General features: G+C 42.4%; 1 protein-coding gene across 3 annotated transcripts in view; it reads left to right on the forward strand.

Moving 5' to 3' along the window:
• ATP13A2 (ATPase cation transporting 13A2) overlaps nucleotides 1–20261 on the forward strand; it is a 2158003-nt gene that overhangs the window by 1562563 nt on the left and 575179 nt on the right. For all 3 annotated transcript variants that reach the window (XM_044061825.1, XM_044061827.1, XM_044061826.1), the window contains exon 18: nucleotides 18126–18282. In XM_044061825.1, coding sequence (XP_043917760.1) covers nucleotides 18126–18282 — 157 coding nt within the window. The remainder of the gene's footprint in view (nucleotides 1–18125; nucleotides 18283–20261) is intronic.

The following is a 20261-nucleotide window of genomic DNA, read 5'->3' on the forward strand; positions in this document are numbered from 1 at the left end:
GGCCAGGAGGCCCAGCACCAGGAAAACCTATTCAGACAAATGGAAAAGATTTTGCGCCTGGAACCAGGCTAAAGGCCTAAACCCCCTTGATCCAAACATCCCTCAGATTCTACAATATTTAACTGAGATGTTACACAAAGGACTTTCCTTTTCATCTATTTAGATCCACGCCTCAGCAATTTCAGCACATTACAGCACGGATCCTCCTTTATTCTCACATCCACTCCTAAGACAGTTCCTCAGAGGGGCTAAGAATTTAAGACCGCCAAGGAGAGCTCCAACACCTACTTGGGATCTCAACTTTGTTCTGGAAAAGCTTACACTGCCGCCCTTTGAACCAGCTTTTTCAGCTGACTTAAAATTTCTTTCATGGAAAACTGCCCTACTACTAGCAATAACCTCAGCTAGAAGAGTCTCAGAGCTACAGGCACTAATGGCAGTGGAACCTTTCATTATTTTTCATCAAGACAGAGTCTCTCTACGAACTAATCCTTCCTTTATGCCAAAGGTGGTATCCAGTGTGGCCCTAAACCAAACCATTCACTTGCCCACCTTCTTCCCAAATCCCCAGAACAAAGGAGAAAGACTCCTGCACTCTTTGGACATTCACAGGCAATTACGTTACTACTTGGATAAAACTAAGGCTTTCAGAAAAACTGAGCAGCTTTTTGTAGCCTATGCTACAGGATCACAAGGAAAAGCTATCTCAAAACAGACCATTTCAAAATGGATAGGGCATTGCATACGTTTTTGCTACATACATCATGGGAAACGAGTACCTGCTAACATTAGGTCCCACTCCACCAGGGCTACAGCTACATCAGCAGCCTTTCTCAGGGGAGTGCCAACCAAGGATATTCTGGAAGCTGCAACTTGGAGTTCAGTGCACACCTTCAAACACTATCACTTACCTCTATACTCTTAAGACTAGAGCTGGTTTTGCCACTGCAGTTTTGCAGGGCTTACTAGCTTTTTCTAACCCTGTCTGACTCCACCTCCCATCCTTAGCTTTGGGATTCAACCCAAGTGTGATGACTGCAGCAGGGTAACACGATGAACATAGTACAGTTTTGTACCTACCATAAATGTAGATGTTCGAGTGTTCACCCTGCAGCAGTCCAGGTTACCCTCCCTCCATCCCCTCTGAACTAGCTGAACTTATCTGTACCACTCTACTATTGGAGGCACCTGACATCTGGGGCAAGAAAAACTGAAGAAAATGGCGTTGGATGCCTCTTATTTACCCCTGGCGCACTGACATCAGGGAAGAAGCGACAGCAACTGACGCCGGACCAAGACTTTGGAATCTGGGCCAACTGCGGGACCGCCTGACGGCAGGATAACCCAAGTGTGATGACTGCAGCAGGGTGAACACTCGAACATCTACATTTATGGTAGGTACAAAACTGTACTTTTTCTTGCCTCCATTAGTGCCTGCTCCATGTCCTCAGTAAAGAAGTGCCTAAAAGAATTAGTACCCTATCATCCAGTCAGTCAACTGAAGTTGATTGCTATTTATTTGACATTTGTTAACTGGGAATGTCCTACTGAGCATGAGCCCTTTTTCAGTGGAGGCCAGGGAAGAAAAGCCCCACAAAAAAGAAGTGATGCAAAATAGTAATAGTCAAAATTGTACAATGATTATACACAGTTTTAAATACAGTTATAAATGTGAAGTAGTATTACCGACAAACAGTAATATATAAAATTAAGGTACTATATAGGTAAGTCTGCAATAGGATACAGTTGTACAGACAATGGAAGTTAATGTGAAAGTTAGAAGAAAAACAGATAAATACTTAGATAAAAAGTATAAGGGTAAGGGAACGAAGAAAAAATAGAGAGAGAAGAGAGTTAAGTAAGGATGTTCTTCATTCCACATTGCTGCAGTCCTAACTATTGGGTAGTCCGCTGTCCAGTCGGCCCGAATACCAAAGTATATGGCTGACGTCGGTCAGGGCGCATTAGACTGACGTCAGTACGTCAGGGTACTAATGCGCATGACCGACGTCATATCCTCAGTCTTTTTTGCCGCATGGTCCGATGCAGACGCAATTTTGCGAGTGCAGGTTGGCGTTCTGAAAGTTTCTGAAGCCAGAGTTTCAGACCGAATCAAAGTTGGCTAAGTACCCGTTGGGAATATTTTGGTTTGTTCTTGCCTCAGTATTTAACCGGATGTCAGAAAAAGTGAATAACTGTATTTCTTGTGGGAAACAGATACCTCATAGGGATTACCATACTTTGTGTATACCTTGTTTAGGGCCTGAGCACGGCGTTGTTGGATGCGCTCTTGTGCTAGATTTAACAAACGCACTATTAAGAGAAGGTTAGACTGTGCCAGGTTAGTGTTTGGGAAGCGTTGTAATTATAAGATGCCGTCGGATGCTCCGGCGGCTTCGCTAAAAACGCAAGGACAAAACAGCAAAGCCTAGAGTGGAGGAACCGACAGTCCCAGACGTCGGTTCTTTAGAGGGCTCAGTAGAGCCGGAGGTTTTGCCAGGTGTTTCTTTGGAGTCTCAGGGAGAGACTTTACTGTTACAGGATGTATCCTCTCAGGAAGTAGGCCAGGCTGAGGGGGCTTCTCAGGTGGCTGTTCTTCCCTCTCTTCCTAAGGTGGTCAGAGCCTCCCTTCTGTTTCCAAGGCTTCTTTGAGGGGCAGGCCGAGTTTTGCTTCAGTGGGGGTTTCTCCTAGTACTTCAGGGTTTTTGCCTAAGGAACATATGCTTAAAATGGCAGAGGATTTGATTACTATGATAAGGGGTTCTATGCCCCCTCCTGATAAGAGGCCTAGGGTGGAATCTGAGTTTGAGAGTTTTGAGCAATGCTCGAGGCTTCTGAGTCTTCTGAAGACTTGCAGGAGTACCTCCTTATTCTGATTCTGATGTGGATGATTCTACTCCTTCGGCTTCCCCTCCTGAGGATTTTTCATTTTCAGAGACTCTGCATTCCATGAGGGAGCATTTTAAATGGGAAGGTCAAGATTTCTCTGATTCCAGGAAAAGGCTTAGGGAATTCTTGTTTTACCCCAGCACAGGCCTTTAGCTATACCTCCTGTTTTGAATGTGGTGGAAGATGTTTTGCAGAGGCTTCCCTGAATCCTGATTCTTTGCCTCCTGCCCCAGTTAAACCGGATAGGTATTATAGGGTGCCTGAAGCTCATAAGTATCTTTTAAGAGTCCTAGGGCAGACCCGAAACTGTCTCTCAGGGGCCTAAAGGTGTGAAGGCCTCAGTTGTTAAAAATCCTGTCCCTCCTGATAAAGAGGCAAGGGCTTTGGATAGATGGGGAAAGAAAGTGTATACTTCTTCCACTTTAGCCATGAGGGCGTTGAATTGTCAGTTTCACATGTTAAAATATCAGAATTTTCTTCTTTCGCAGTTGAAATCTAAGGTGGATGCTCTGGCGGAAGGTATTGAGTGTAAAGAGTTGCAGGATTTAGTTCATGTGTCTGAACAAGTGGGTAAACATTCCCTGCAATGTGGTTTTGATGCTGTGCAGGCCTCCTCCAGGGTGGCTGCCACTGGTTCTGTTCTTCGTAGGCACGCCTGGTTGAGAGATCAGAACTTAGCTGAGCATGTTAAGACAAGGATTTTGGATGCTCCTTTACAGTCTGATGTGTTGTTTGGTTCGCCTGTGGAAGCAGTTTTAAAGAAGATGGAGGACAAGGCTAAGTCTATGCAGACTGTTAAGGATTTTTTGCAGGTGCAGCCTCCAAGTTTAGTAGAAATTGGCCTGCTAAGGGATGGACTTATCCTGCTTATGATTCCCAGTCTAGGGGTAGGTCTAGACGTGGTAGGGGCAGAGCTCAAGGTGCTTTTAGGCCTAGGGCAGGGGGTTCACCTGCTCAGACTTCTGGTGAGGGCAGGGGTCAGTCCTTTCGTAAGCAGACCCAATGACCTGCCTTTTCAGCTGCCAGTACCTTCTCGCCTGGCGGCACCTCTAGGAGGAAGACTGTCTCTTTTCAAAGAAAATTGGGATTTAATTACCCAAGACAAATGGGTTCTGGATATCATTCACCACGGTTACAGGTTTTATTTCCATACCTTGCCTCCTTTCAAAGGCATGCCAGACATTCCTCCTCTACAAAGACAAGAGGCTCACAAGCAAATTTCTCAGTTACTCCAAATAGGGGCCATTCAGCCGGTTCCTGTGCCAGAAAGGGGCCTAGGATTTTATTCTCGCCTGTTCCTAGTACCAAAGAAGGGGAACACGTGGAGACCAATTTTGGATTTATCTATCCTCAACACTTATCTGGACATTCCCAAGTTCAAAATGTTGGCGTTACAACAGCTTTTACCTCTGCTGGGCAAGGATCACTGGATGGTAACTTTAGATCTCAAGGAAGCTTACCTTCATGTGCCTATAAGACTAAGTTGCAGAAAGTATCTGCGTTTGAGCTGGAAATTCTCATTATCAGTTCTCTGCATTGCCCTTTGGCTTATCTACTGCCCAGAGTATTCACAAAGGTTCTGGCTCCAGTGATAGCTTACTTCAGGCTAAAAGGAATTCAAATCTATCCTTACTTGGACGATTGCCTGATTCTGGCTCAAGAAAAGGAAGACCTTCTACAGCATTTGGAATATGTCATAGCAGTGCTAAGATGCCTAGGGTATTCTGTGAACGAAATAAAGTCCAGTCTAGTACCCTCTCAAGACATGTGCTTTCTGGGTGTGAGACTGAATACAGCAGCCCAGATGGCCTATTTAACCCCGGACAAACAAAAGAATCTTTCCAGTTACTTCCATCAACTATCTCTTCAGTCCGGGCTGACTGCAAGGACAGTCCTTCAAGCCTTAGGGTTCATGGCATCTTGTATTCTGGTGCTTCCCAATGCCAAACTGCATATGAGGAAGCTACAATGGTATCTCAAAAATCTATGGACACAGCACTGCCAGGATTTGGACACTGTCATTCAAATAATACCTTGCATTCAAAAGGAATTTTTGTGGTGGGCTCAGGAATGTCACCTAAACAAGGGACTCTCTGTGACCCGGCCAGAGGCGAGTCAGATTCTAACGACAGATGCCTCAGACATTGCTTGGGGAGCTCATCTAAATGGAAAGTGGATACAAGACAAGTGGCCTGCCAGACTACAGCATCTACATATCAACATGAAGGAGATGTTAGCAGTCCAGTTTGCATTAATGGCTTTCAAGGAGTTACTTCTTCCAGGGCAGGTGTTGATTCTAACAGACAACACAACTGTCATGTGGTACATCAACAAACAAGGGGAACACATTCTTACCCATTGTGCAGGCAAGCAATGATTTTATGGGAGACTGCGCTAAGCTTGCAACTAACTCTTCAGGCAAGGTTTCTGCCGGGAGCACAGAACTCCTTAGCAGATGTGTTAAGCAGACAAATCATGGATCCCCACGAGTGGAAACTGGATCTTCATGTATTTCAAAAGTTGACAGTGCCCTGGGGAACTCCAGACATAGATCTGTTCGCTTCTCCACTAAACCACCAGCTGCCAAAGTTTTGCACAAAGAGGTTTCATCACACAGCTTGGAAAGTGGATGCTCTTTCTTTCAGTTGGAAAAATCTTCATGTGTATGCGTTTCCACCTCTGCCTCTTCTTCCAAAGGTGCTTCTAAAGGTCAGACAAGACAAGCCAAGGATGATTTTAATAGCTCCAGATTGGCCTCGGCAGCACTGGTTCCCATTATTGAGGAATCTGGTAAAGAAGCCTCCATGGCCTTTACCCTTGATTCCACACCTGTTGTCTCAGAAGGACGGTCGTCTGCTCAATGTCAAGCTTCACTCTCTTCATCTAACAGCCTGGCATATTCTGTTTTGAAAGACAGCAGGTCTCAACTTCCTCAACAAGTTTTAAATGTGATTATGGAAGCCAGAAGACCTAGTACAAGGAAAGTGTACGCAGAAAAATGGAAGAGATTTTTATTTTGGACTGCAGCAAAGAATTTGGAGATTTCAGAGCCTAATTTGAGTGTGGCTCTTCAATATCTTAATGAGTTACTGGACAAAGGTTTGTCTTTCTCTTCCATTAAGATTCATGCTGCAGCAATTTCAGCTCACTATGATTGTGACCCACCATTGTTTTCACATCCTTTGTTCAAGCAATTTCTTAGAGGGGCAAAGAATATAAGACCCCCACGTAGAGCTCCTACTCCTGCTTGGGATCTCAATTTTGTGTTGGAGAAACTTACTCTACAACCTTTTGAGCCTGCAGCTACTGCTGAACTGAAATACTTGTCATGGAAGACTGCTTTTTTGTTGGCCATTACTTCTGCAAGAAGGGTTTCTGAGTTGCAGGCCCTTATGGCGGTTGAGCCTTTTTTGATTTTTCATAAGGATAGGGTATCATTACGTACTAATCCTTCCTTTATGCCTAAAGTGGTTTCTAGTGTGGCTTTAAACCAAACTATTCATTTGCCTACGTTTTATGCAGATCCCCAAAATAAAGGGGAAAAGATTTTGCACACTTTAGATGTACACAGGCAATTGCGTTATTATTTGAGCAGAACTAAGGATTTTAGGCAGTCTCAGCAGTTGTTTGTTTCTTTTGCTTTGAGTTCTCAGGGCAAGCCTGTGTCAAAACAAACTATTTCTAGGTGGATTGGGTTTTGCATTGCATTTTGTTATTCCCATCATGGCAAGGAGATTCCAGCTGGGATTAGGCCTCATTCCACTAGGGCTACTGCCACTTCAACAGGTTTTTTAAGGGGTGGCAACTAAGGATATTTTGGAGGCAGCTACTTGGAGTTCAGTGCATACTTTCTCTAAGCATTACCACCTTCCTCTCTACTCTAAGTCTAGGGCTGGTTTTGCCACAGCTATTTTGCAAGGCATGTTATCAGCTCCTGCTTCCTTATGATTTGCCAGCCTCCCTTACCTCTGCTTTGGGATTCTACCCAATAGTTAGGACTGCAGCAATGTGGAATGAAGAACATAGTACAGTTTTGTACCTACCATAAATGTAGATGTTCGAGGATCCACATTGCTGCAGTCCAATTTACCCTCCCTCCTTCCGCTCTGTGTTTAGGGGTGGTTGTGTAGGTGAGGTTATATTCTGCTAATTTTGTATATTTTGTATATATATATATATATTTTGGTGCAGATATGTTGGGAGTTTTTGGTTTTTGGCCTTATCTTTTCAGGGTCTTCTGACATCTGGGGCAAGAAAAGACTGAGGATATGACGTCGGTCATGCGCATTAGTACCCTGACGTACTGACGTCAGTCTAATGCGCCCTGACCGACGTCAGCCATATACTTTGGTATTCGGGCCGACTGGACAGCGGACTACCCAATAGTTAGGACTGCAGCAATGTGGATCCTCGAACATCTACATTTATGGTAGGTACAAAACTGTACTTTTCAGCAGGGGAAGATCCAAGAGTTCCATAGATTTTCTTTTAGTGCGGTTTTAAATTCATTAGTGTTAAAGTTTTTATGGACTATGGTAGTTTATTCCAAATAAGGGCAACTGAGTAATTATATAATTATATAAATGTCGACCAATATTATATATTGTATTGGGGTGTATCAAATACCCCTGTTCTTGTATGAGTAAATCCAGGCTGTCGGGAAGGTTGTGGTAATTGCCTGTGGCAGTTTTGAAAAGAAGGAATAATCACAGTTGCCTGGGCCAGAAGGGAGTCACCACAATGACTCCAACGATTAGTGGAAATGCATTCTTGTCCAAGGAAAAGAAAAAGCATCCCTCATCGAAGCCTTCTTGCATGCATTGTGGAGCAGAATCTTGCCAGCTGATTGTTCAGAGAGGAGGCAAAGAGGTCTACTTGAAGAACTCCTTACCAATGGATCAAATCTTGGAAGAACCCCAGTCTAGTTTTCATTACATTTGTGAGGGTTTGCTCTTGTCCTGTTCATCTTGTCTGCCACACAGTTTTTCTCTGACAGGATGCCTGTAGAGTAAGACTGTGCTGTGAAGCTGTATCCCAAGCTAACATGGCTAGCCTGCAAAGGGGTATAACCTGGTTTTCCTTTACTTGTTGATGTACCACATGACTGTGGTATTGTCTGTAACAACTCAAAGGTCCAGGGTACCAAAGATGGTTCAGAGAGTTGAGTGCCTTGATCAGGGCAAGCATCTGTTTTATTTTTATGTGCTTGCTTCTGTCTTTGGTGTCCCACACACCTTGTACTTTTATCCCCCCTGAAACTGCTCCCCAAACAAAGTCTGTGATGACTGACTGCTTTAGAACTGGGATGGAGAAGGGGAGTCCTGTATATAGGGGCATCTGTTATCTGTTTACCAAGTGATTTTTCTTTTGACAAACCCCAGCACTGAGATTTGAAAAGACAAGGGGTGTTGGTGCTGTCACCAAAGAGACTTCAGATATTATACTCTGTTTCTCACATGGATTCTTGCCAGTGATGGTATGAGAATCATAGAATCCATGAGATCCAAAATCCTGAAGTATTCCTTTGCAGTGACCAAAGTCTTGAGTGGAGGTAGATTCTTTGTGAACACTCTTGGTGCAGTGGATAATCCAAATGGTAAGCTGGAAAACTGATGATGTGATCTAGACACACACAACCTTAAGTACTTGAAATTTGAATGAATAGAGTTGTGTATCTTTTTAAAAGTTAGTGTTACCTGGAAACTTGAATGAGGAAGAAGAGTTATCAGACTGTGAAGTTACCTCATTTTGAATTTGGATGCTTTCACAAACAGGTTTAGCAAAAAAGATCCAGAACTGGTCTCCAAGTATTTTCTTTTTTGGCACTAAAAACCTCTTTGGATATAATCTGTTTCTTAACCTGGAAAGGGAGAACTGGTTCTGGCACTCCATGGGGCAGCATTTGATGGACAAGTGGAGATTCTGGACTGGAGGATGAGGAGTTACCCCCCTGGAAAGGGGAAAGTTCCTCCCATTGCCATTTGTGACTTAATGAGTGATTTTCAAAGCTTGTCTGTCTGTAACTATCTGTTGCCAAAGAAAAAAATAGAGAATCAGACTTTCTGAAAGGCAAAAGGGGAAGCCAGGGTGTGAGGGAGGAAAATATCTCTTAAGTAGTAATTCTGATTTCCTGGGTTGTCCTTGGTTTTGTGGGTTTGCAGACTTTTTCTTGTAATCCCCTTGCCATTTCTTCTTAAACGTGTTTATGTACATGCTGTTGAGACTTTATTTTGTTTTTACCAAAATTGGATGAGAAGATAGAAAGTCCCTTGGAAAATTTGGAAAAGGAAAGCTGAAAAGTCTTTAAGAGATTCTCTGGATTAACTTGTCCCTTTCATCACACTTTTTGATCACCTCTACAACAGAGGGGCCAAAAACTAAATCTCTATCCAAAGGAGGATTTAAAATATAATTTTTAACATCACCTAGGAGGTTCTGAGAAAGCAGTGAAGTAAACCTTCTCCAAACAATACCGTTGTCCATAACAGAGCCCAACACAGACTGCCTATGAGTGGTGACTTGAAGTATGGAAAAAATAAATGATTTAAAGCAGATTTTTTTCCTCAGAAGAAGAAACTGCCGAAAAAATGTTCATCAGACATTCACATTTAGTCGGGACAAACCTTAACATACCCTGAAAATTCAACATTCTGGAAATCAAAGTTGCAGAAGAATAAATGTTTTCCCCATACTTATTTATAATCTTCCCATAGTAGGATAGGAATGAACTTAGTGTTTGGCAGCAGAATGATTAACTGAACTATACCTGCTGAATTAGGTTTGGGAAGTGTGTATAAAAGCTTAAAATACTGAAGAACTTGGTACATCCTAACTACCTTTTTTTAGGAGCAGTTGGCTAACTGTTGGGAATACTGCAAACAGTAAGACACGCACCCTCCAAGGCAGACAAAACTAGAGGAATGAGTGCAGGTTCTGGAAATTCCTTGTGTAACTGCTCATAGTGTTTTCTCAGGGACTGAGAAACCTCCACGTTCTGCCACTGAAAACACTGACACGTTCTATAAATTGTCTCAGAGAAAGAGAAACCCCCACAGGGAGAATCAGAAGTGAGCTGCTCTCTGAGTCTGAAATCTGAGGAAAATATCCTGTAGCTGGCCGTTCGTTCTTCTGACCAGATTCAGAATCTTGAATCTCTTCAGGAATGGATGTATCCCTGTTTCTTTTACCAGAAATTGCCTTATAAGAAGGATCAAAAGCCTGAATTAAACCCTGAGCCAGACACAGTAAATACTCCTGTCTAAGGAGATTTGAGAAGGAGTAGATACATACTTAGTTTTCTGCTGCTTTTTGATTGTGAAAAATAGGGACAGCAGTGGTTAAGTGCCAGCATCAGCTTCTCTAAGGATGGGCACAACATTCTGACAAAATAAGGAAGCCTTCCCTGTTCCCTCTCTCTTGCCCACTGAGGAGACCCCTACAGCTGCAGAGCATGTAGATTATCCCTCATCCATAGTGGCTCTAAGTATTACACCAGAGGGATTTGGGATAAAAGATGAGTGGTCTGAGATACTACAAATGGTCACAGCAGAATCACCCACCTGCGGCTGAGGCAAATTGCTAGCCTGCTGAGTGGCAGAGCTTGTTTGCTTAACTTTTATTTTTGCTGTTGGAAGGACGACTGACCGTTTGTTCCATGGTCAAGGTGAAAATGGTGCCCCTTTTCCAAGGAAAACAAGCAACAAATGCCAGTAAAAGTATAAAGTATTTCAAAGTCATTTTCCTAGTCTTACACAGTAGAAAAAACATGTAAAATCATTATGCCTGCACCACAAACTAAAACACAATTTCACCACAGAAAAATAGTTTTCAGTTACTTTAAGCAACTTTTAAACAGACAGGAAAAGAGTGCGTCTGTTTAAAAGCAAGCACAGTCTCTTGACAGTCCATTAAAGCACAAACTCCTAGCTTTAAAGTAATATTCCTGAAGTGTATGGTGTAAATAATAAGCAAAATTAATAAATAGAAGGTTCATCCCCTGAAGGGAACTTAACTGCCCAGCAAAGGAACAGCACAAGCCAAACATCAATCCTTGTAAGCATACGTTTGGCGACTGTAAAGACCTGAAGAGCTTGGTATCCAAGCTTGTCTTTTAGTCAACTTAGCTGAAGCTGCCTGACAGTTTAGGCACATGGAAGGTGTTCCAAGGCTTTGGAAGCTGGTCGCTATTAATATAACCCATAAAGCTAAAGCTACTGCAGCAGTGATCCTTATGATGAACATTGAGTTGTGGTCTCTTGATTAGCAGCAGTAATCAACAGTTAATGAGAGAGACGGTTGACCTTAAGAGTTTGCAGCAAATGCTTGCTGCTGCTGCCGCCTTATCCATGTAAGCTTTGCACTGAACAGCTGCAGAACGTTATAATCACTGGCTTCCCAGAATTCACCCATCTTACTGTCAACCCAGTGCTTTCCTGTCAGCTCTAGCCAGCAATAACTGACCAAGCGGCCAAAACTGTTCTGGATGCACACACAAAATGACTGTGTTTTTTCCAGAGGAGCTAATGGTACCTTTTTAGTGCCAGTGCCCCCTTCCTTGTCTCTGTGCTATTGTTACCGTCATGTAGACCAGTCTAGCGCACACAGTTTGTAGTTAATATCTACTGTTAAAATGAGCCAGCCATTATACTGTCATTTAGCTATTGCTAAAACAAAATACTCTTCAAAAGTAGATACCAGTAACAAATGATTCGCTAGTTCTTTGCCAGTACCATTATTCACTAACAAGTATGTCATCAGGTTTTGTAAATATATAAAAACATACTAAAAATAAAAGGTTTAAATAGATAAATGCAGTAGAATATCTCTAATTACAGCTAAATGACCCATACTCCTAGTAGATTAACTACTACTGGCTTTTTTGTAATCATTCAGCAGTTGCAAGTAACACACAAGCAAAGCACAGTAGATTGAGCTGACTGACTCTGGAAAAGCAGGCTATATTCTCTTTTTTTTCTGATGTCCATTTAACGATTCTTTACTACTACCAGTCTTATTTAAAGTCCACCAATTCTGTTGTCAAATAAGGAGATAAGTATAGTAGTCCTAGCTCAATATATAACCTCAATTATCTAGAATTTTGCAAAATATCTAGGCTTTGCCTCATATTTTTGGTCTTTTACTTTGTGATGTGTTTTTTGTCAAATCACTGAGGACTGCAGTTACTCAATAATGAGACATTTCAGTTTGAGACCATATCTTTCAAACAATTCATTCTAATGCAAGATCTGTTATTTTAGCAATATTTGGTGTTTGCCCCCCTCCCCAACACACAATTATTTTTGTTTAAGCTAGGATTACAACTGTACTTACCGAAAGGTTGAGAGATATGGCTCAGCATTCCCTACAAATTAAATTATTCAAATCTAAACATAATTTTTTAAACAAAACTGCTTGGATCATAGAGTTCCATTCTAAGTAAGGAAACATATTATGTAAATTTTAATATGTTTATATAGCTGAAAATCTCAAAGTTGTTTTCTAGTACACAGATGTGCATCTTTACTAAAAGGACAGTTACAGATTTTACATATCTTTTTCAGCCTCTTTGCTGAAAGTAAGTTACAGCTCTTAACATTGAACAACAGCAAAAGAATCCACCCAGCTGCATCCTGTAGACATTTTGTCCACGACTCCCCTGTCCCCCCCAAGGTTTGGTTAACAATTCAAGTACTTGGTGATCCAAAGAGGGATAGGAGTCACTGGCCCATACCATCACTTGTAATGGATGTTAAAGGAGGCTTTTGACATAAACTACAGCTTGGAGAAAGTTCTGTGTTGTCAGAAATCACAACTAAGAACTTTGGAAAGAGTAAACCCAACAATGAGTGAGTGTACACTCTAGTTGGTGTTGTAAATATGAGGAAGTGAACACTAGTGCAGGCTCCAGCAGAGTGGTCATTGCACAGTACTTTCCTGCCAATGAGGGGATTTAACCGCATTTGCATGGTTTTGCGCATCGGGCAGCGTATAACTATTCCCAGCTCCACAAAGTCTCCTCTGTAATTTTTCCCTTGGAACTAGACAAACTTTCAATTTAAGCACTCAAGCCATTCATTTCTCAGCTCGACACTTGCTTAAAACTCATAGAAAGCACATATAAACCCTAGCACTACAGAAGGACAAGGCTCTCTATTCGACCTTACCAGCCATTCAGTAAAACAGTTTACTGTACCTATCCAGGCAAGTCCAAAGGGCAGTTTCAGGTGTACTCTCCAGTCCAGCTTGTGGATCTGGGCATTTTGAGGCAATGTTACAACTGCCTCATATACACAGACAATCCTCTCCTCTTACCACCAAACACTAATACATGCGAGAGATGCAATTGTACAGCCAAACTGGAGGCTAAGCTCTCTGAACCCAAGACTGGATCAGGCAGTCAAGAGGAGAAGGGAAATATTGGCATCACACCACCAGTCTCACACAGACCCATTAAACCAGCATCAGCAAAAAACACACGTAAATGCACAAAAACATACTCGGAGGCTCTAAATAAAAATCTGCAAAAGCAACAGAGCCCTCCAAAGCAAACATCCAAGCAACCCTTCACCCCCCCCCCAACAAAAAACATGAAACGCATACTTTACAAAACCAGTGTGCCACGCAATCACAGCCCTCAAGGCAAAATAACATATGCAACATACTAGTAATAGGTGACTCTATAGTCAGGCGCACGGACGTCCCACTCACTAGGCTGAATAAGGAGAAGGTTACTGTTAGCTGCCTGTCGGGTGCTAGGATCCACCACATAACACAAGCACTTAGGTCACTACAGAGCAAGTACAAATACGACTCTGTCATTGTCCATGTTGGTGTGAATGACCTGAGCCATACCTCCCTGGACTACATGAAAAGAGACATGATCACGTAGCCCAGGCTGGTATGACCCTGACCCTGAGTAGCATCCTGCCCTCACCAAGAATGATACTATGGTATAAAGAAAAAATTATCAATTTCAATAATTGGCTAAGTTTCTGGTGTAATTCAAAGAGGATCCAGTGTCTGTCTGCCTGGGATGACATGCTCGACAAGCCACGCTGCTTCGCTAGAGATGGCTTGCACCTGTCACGCTTAGGCTTTCGAATACTGGCCAAGGCTCTTGCCACCCCTATAGTGCCTTTTTTAGACAAGGCTCAAAAGACAAACCCACCGCCGTAAATAGCATAAGTAACAAAAATTTGAAGGTAATACTACTCATTGCCAGAAGTCTAAACCTCAAAATGCACGCACTCGAAGCACTCCTCAGTATGGAGAAAATCGATATATGTGCAGTAATAGAAACCTGATTTAAGGCTCTGGAGAGCACCCCAGCCTAGTAGTGCTGGGGTGCTCTCTGGAGCCTTAAACCTGGTTTAAGGCTCCAGAGAGCACCCCAGCACTACCAGGCTACAACTCATACCATACATTTCGGCCACAAAACCCGGACCGAAATACAAAAGGCAGGGGAGTATTCATATTCATCAAGGATACCCACACCTCCAGGTTTAGTAGCACAGCATGATGCTTCAGAGATTATCCACGTGCAACTAACAATGGGCAAAACTGCAATTCAAATTCATGTCCCAAGACCCCCATTCTGCATTTCTGGAAACACTTGGTAACATAAAGTTCCTACCAAACACCCTAATATTGGGTGATTTCAACTACCCAAACATTAACTGGGAGAACTACTCAAGTACTAACTCCCTTGCCCAACATTTCCTAGAATTTATAAACTCAAATGCCCTGGAACAAGTGGTCAGCACTCCCACCAGAGGTAACAACATATTGGACCTGGTCATCACCAACATGGGTGACTGGTGTTCCACTCCGGAGGTCAACCCCTCTCTGGTTAGCTCTGACTATAAACAAATCAGTTTCGATGTCCGCATTTCACCCCCACCCCCAGACAAGGAAACCACCGTGAAAAACTTTTTACTTAAGATGGAAAGTTTCAAAGTCCCCATGCTAAACGATAACGCTGTCCAAGCTGCAAAATCCATTACTGATGCATTCTATGGGCACCTACAAGAATGCATGGATCATGTTATCCCAAGCAAAACCAAGACTCACTCCTCCAAGAAAAGGAAACCAGTCTGGTGGACCCCTGCCATAAACAAGCTATACAATAGAATGAGGAAACTAGTACAGAAAAGAGTAAAATCCCAAGAAGAGAAGACATCCCTGATCAGTATCCGCAAGAAACTACGATCCGTCATAAAATCGTCCAAGGCGAGCTTTGAAAGAAAACTTGCCAAGGGCTCCAAAGATAACCGCAAGGCATTCTTTAGCTATGTCAAGAATCTAAGTGTCAATGCTCAGATCTGCTCAGAGTTGGTGCAGAATGGCACAAAATACACTGACCCAACCGATATTGCCAACATCCTGGCAGACAGGTTCAGTGCAAACTTCACCCCCCTCTCACCCCCAAAAGGGCCCATAACCATACCTGAAGAATGTAGAGCCCCTGAAATCACAGCCCTCTCCAAAGCCAAAAACACAACATCAGTGGAACTGAACCGTGTCCCAGACTGTGTCCTACATGAGCTCAAAGACGAACTAACCCCTCACCTAAACACACTGTTCAAACTCAGCCTCTCCACAGGCTATGTACCCATAGAGTGGTGCACAGCAACGGTTATTCCGCTCCACAAAGGTAGAGCCACAACAGACCCCGGGAACTATCACCCTATAAGCCTGACTAGCTTGGTCTGCAAAGCTATGGAGCGCATCATCATGGAACTCATTAACAGAGGCATTGGGAACCTCCAAACACTGGACCCTACCCAGTTCGGCTTTAAGGACAGATCATTCCTGCTAAACTTGGTGGACTTCGAGACAGTTACCAAGGCTATAGACTAGGGAAAGGTGGTACACACAGCCTACCTAGACCTCGCAAAGGCCTTCGACACCATTCCCCATTCTGGTATTATAGACAAGCTCACCAGCCTGAACATAAACCCCTGTGTCACAAGATGGTTTGCCAAATGGCTCATGGACAGAACCCAAATGGTGAGAGTTGCGGGAGCTAGGTCTGACTCTAAACTGGTTGCAAGTGGCATTCTCCAGGGCTCAGTCCTAGGACGCCTCCTGTTCGGCATATACTTCTCAGGGGTACAGACAAGCACAGGAGGACTATGGCTGTCCAAGTTCACAGACGACTGCAAACTAGGGGCTTTAATTGACTCACCGGCTGACACAGACATCCTCCAAAAGGGTCTCACTGAGACGGATACCTGGTGTCAAAATCATGGCTTTAAGCTAAATGCCAAAAAGTGCATTTGGAAATAACAAAGTACCCACAAACTACCACATAAATGGTAGTTCCCTAAATACGGAAAGCGTAATAAGGGATCTGGGGACCCAAGTAGATGGTAATCTCTCCTTTGATAATTACATTGCCAAAGTGGTTAGAAAATCCTTCTATGTGGCCCACCTAATCACAAAAGAGTTTGCATCCAGATCAAAAGAGGTCATTGTGCCCCTTAACTCTTCAGACCCATCATAGAGTACAATGCCCCATTTGGGATGTACCTTACAAGACAACTGCAACAGCTGGAAAGACTACAGAAGTACCTCACCAAGAGGATCACTGGCCTCAAACAGATGCCCTATACAGCTTGACTGATGAAACTCCAGATGTACTCTGTTGCATATCGCCTGCTCAGAGGTGATCTCTGCCTGACATACAAGGCCATGTCCAACCCAGAATTGATGGACATGCTCTACCTAAAGAAAACCTTATCCCCTCGAGCCACACGCTCTAGGGATCTAAACCTCACCACAACAATAAATAGGATGTGCTGGAGGGATAGATTCGTGTCCCAGAGACTTCCCATGCTTTGGAACAAGATTCCTGTCTACATTAGGCAGAGGTCCTCGCTAGCAGTCTTCAAGAGAAACCTTGACGAATGGATGGGAAACAGAAAGTTTACCCTGGGGATCACTTCATTGGCTCTGCTGGACAGAAGCACAGGGAACTAATCTAAGGGGGCGGCAAAAGCCAACACATTCTGGCTAGGCTTATAAATGCCTTCGGGCAGATAGCCTGGTACCTACCTATGAACCTATGTGAAAAAAAATAAACCAGCCCCCTCTGGATATCTGTCATGATCCTTAGCTCATGTTTCCCTCTTCTCAAATCCTAAGATGGTGGTTATCAGAAGGAATGAATGTGCCAGTAAGGATTAGAGGGTTTAAAAAATATGATGAAATTCATATGAATGTTGGGATTTAAAATAAGGCATAACTTTTGCTTTAGAAGTAAAAGTTGTCTACTAAGTGGAATAGAAGAATGCAGCCCTGTTGTCCCAGGTCTGATTAGTGGCTCAGGCACTGGAAGAGCTTGATTTGGGAAGGAGTTGAATGATGAAAGGTTTGCCTGCTAGCTTCTTTCAGATAGGGGAGGGAAAAGGTCTGGTTTATTTGCAGTTTGGTTATATTGTCCAGGCATCTGAACATCACAGTGGAAGCAAGGCGACTCTTTCACAATGTCCACTTAAAGCTCACGAAGCAATGTTAGAGTAAAACACAACAGCAATCCCTGTGAGCCTCTTTTCTGATCTCCAAATCCCATCCTTGCTGACCAGTACAGATAATTCCACCAGGTGGTGGGAGGCTGGCTGCCAAGTTCAGCCATGTAAAATGACAGTGGAAAAACTGATACTGATAAGATGAAGGAGCATTAGCAAAACAGCTGATGTCACTCTGCCATAGAGCCCAGAGCAGTAAAAGCCACTTGTAAAAAAACAAAAAAAAATTAATAAGAGTAAGAATAATGACTTACTAACCCTAGTTATGGTAACCTTAAAAGGTACATGTTTAGTGTTGGTGATGGTTGTGTTATGGTTTAAAAAAAAAAAAAAAAGCTAGCTTTATACATTTCACTGTTAATTTCAACTTTAACATACTTTTTTTTCAGCAATGTAAGGTTTGGTACACTGTGATTCAGTGATGTTTGAGTTCAGTTGTAATGCTAGTAGATACAAAGCATACTAGGATAATGCTGTGATGTATTTGAAACCACGTTCCATGTTCTTTCAACAGTATACATGTAATGTTCAGAAACTGCTCTGTAATCCAAAGAATTTACAAAATAAATCGTTATGATTTATTTCTTAGCTTAATTTTAAGTATTGTAGATCATTAAACTTTGCAGTTGTATTTTGTTACCATTCTTGTATTACTGAAGTATACTACTGGATGTCTTAAATACATTTAAATATGTCCATTTTCTGTAGAAACATGTGAAGAAAGTTGGAATTCTTCGCAGATTTCCATTTGCCTCATCATTGCAGAGAATGAGTGTGATCACCAAGCAGGCTGGGCCTGTTACACCCGTAGCTTTCATGAAAGGGTCACCAGAGATGGTAGCAAGTTTGTGTAGAAAAGAAACAGGTAATTGTTGGATTATCAGTTTATAGTCTTGCAAATTGTGTAGCTGACTTTTTATTGTATTTTGTGATGTTTTGTCATGAACAGTGATAGGAAATAAACTCCAGACTTGTCAAAACAGATAGGAAGCACATTTCTGAATTTTTTTTTCTGTAATCTTTGGTAGCCTGCTACAGAGACATTACATCTGATTGTCTAAATGGGGTTTGGGCCCTTTTCATTTAGCTATTGGTCTGCTTTTAAGAAAAGGGTGGAAGGAGTTAGCCTGTTGATGCAGTGGTTGGATTTCTGTATGAACTATCAGAAGCTAAGTTTAGAAATGGGCTCTGATTATTTGAGATTTGGCCAACACAAAAAAAATCTTCTGGATTGTGCATGAAACCTCCACATATAGTACTGCACTTTCCATGCAGGTTGAGAGATAAAAGGGTGTGAAGTATGTGAACACTTTGGGTCCAAAACGCTTCCCTATTAAATAAGTAAATGTTCAATGTTTCGAATGTCACTTTATCGACAACTAAATGTCGAATATTCCAAACCCAGAACAAACGGAACAGCGATTTTTTTCCCTCGGAAAAAAATCGCTGGTCCACAAAAAAAAAAAAAAAAGCCCAAATACAAAATAAAGTGGCTGTGCCCCTCACATCCCCCTACTTAAATATACCAACTCCGAGATCGCACCACAGTTGTGGAAACGGCAAAGTCCCGAAAACGGCCCAGTGATTTTTTCCCTAGGAAAAAAATTGCTGTTCCGTTTGTTCAGGATTTGGCCTTTTCGACATTTAGCTGTCGACAGTGATGATCAAAACATTGAACGTTCGCTAAAATAATAGGGAACCTCCAAAAGAAATTGCACACCCCTTCAAACGGCATAGAAAGGATGTGGTCCTCAAACTCAAGTGTCTTGGGATCCTATGCATCGGGTCTGATCTCTAACTCTAGCAAGGACCAACCCCTAAATCTTTGTGATTTTCAGGACATGCCTTTTATGTTCAATTAAATGGAAAACCATCTTGTGGGAGGAGATTAAGGGAATTTGCTTGTTTTTTTTTCAACAAGTATCGGAATGATGGGAGTGATGAGGTACAGGCTAGAGAGACATGCACTCTGTAAAAAAAAAAAAAAAAAGAGAGAGAGAACAATAAACCATGACAGAAATAATAAATACTAAGTAATTAGAGCACAAGCTTTTCATCAATACATCATGTAGTACAGAAGCTTGTATTCATTCTGTACCTGATGACTGTGACATGCATTTCTCATGTCTGTGCAGTGCACACTGTGACATCTCTAGATGAATATGTGAATAACAAGGCTGGGAAGTTAGCCCTTCACTCTCTGAGATAAGGCACAAAATCATTTTAGAGCAACCAGTAAGCTGATCTGTGCTGTATGTATTTTGGGAACAAAGAGCTAATTAAGATTTGAAGGTAAGCAAAGCTGGTATGCTAAATACAGTATATATATTACAGTAGTCAAAAGGTGAGTTTAAAATAAGTAGTGTGCTGGAAGAAGATGTAGCTGTGTAGCATCCCATTTGGGATTATGTAGCTGGCTTTATGAAACAGAAGCAAACTGTCAGTGTGCGCTACATGTAACCGGTTTTAGGAATGAGTCTGGATCAGTGGAAGATGTGACAGGATGGGATTAGGCAGCATGGCCTTCAGCTTTTTTATGCTGCTGTCCCAGGGGATAGGTACAGTGACTAATGCTCTTTGCCTGCCATTTAGTGGGGGGAAAAAAGCCAGAGGCCAGGGCTGACATAGTGGTTAAAGTGTTTATCTCACAAATGCAAGGTGCAGGGTTTGATTCTCACCTTTGCAAGGGAAATTCACTATTCTTAAAATGGCCCACAAAGGTGGCTAGCCTAATACTTACATATCACAGAAAACTAATTTCTCTGAAACCCAGGTAATCAAACCCATTTCACTTAAAACCTTCTGTGTAAGAAATGTTTCCTGAAAACATGGTTTTGCAGGGGG

Source organism: Protopterus annectens, chromosome 2.part0 (assembly GCF_019279795.1).
Source record: "Protopterus annectens isolate FY-2018-M chromosome 2.part0, PAN1.0, whole genome shotgun sequence".
Lineage (NCBI taxonomy): Eukaryota > Metazoa > Chordata > Ceratodontiformes > Protopteridae > Protopterus > Protopterus annectens.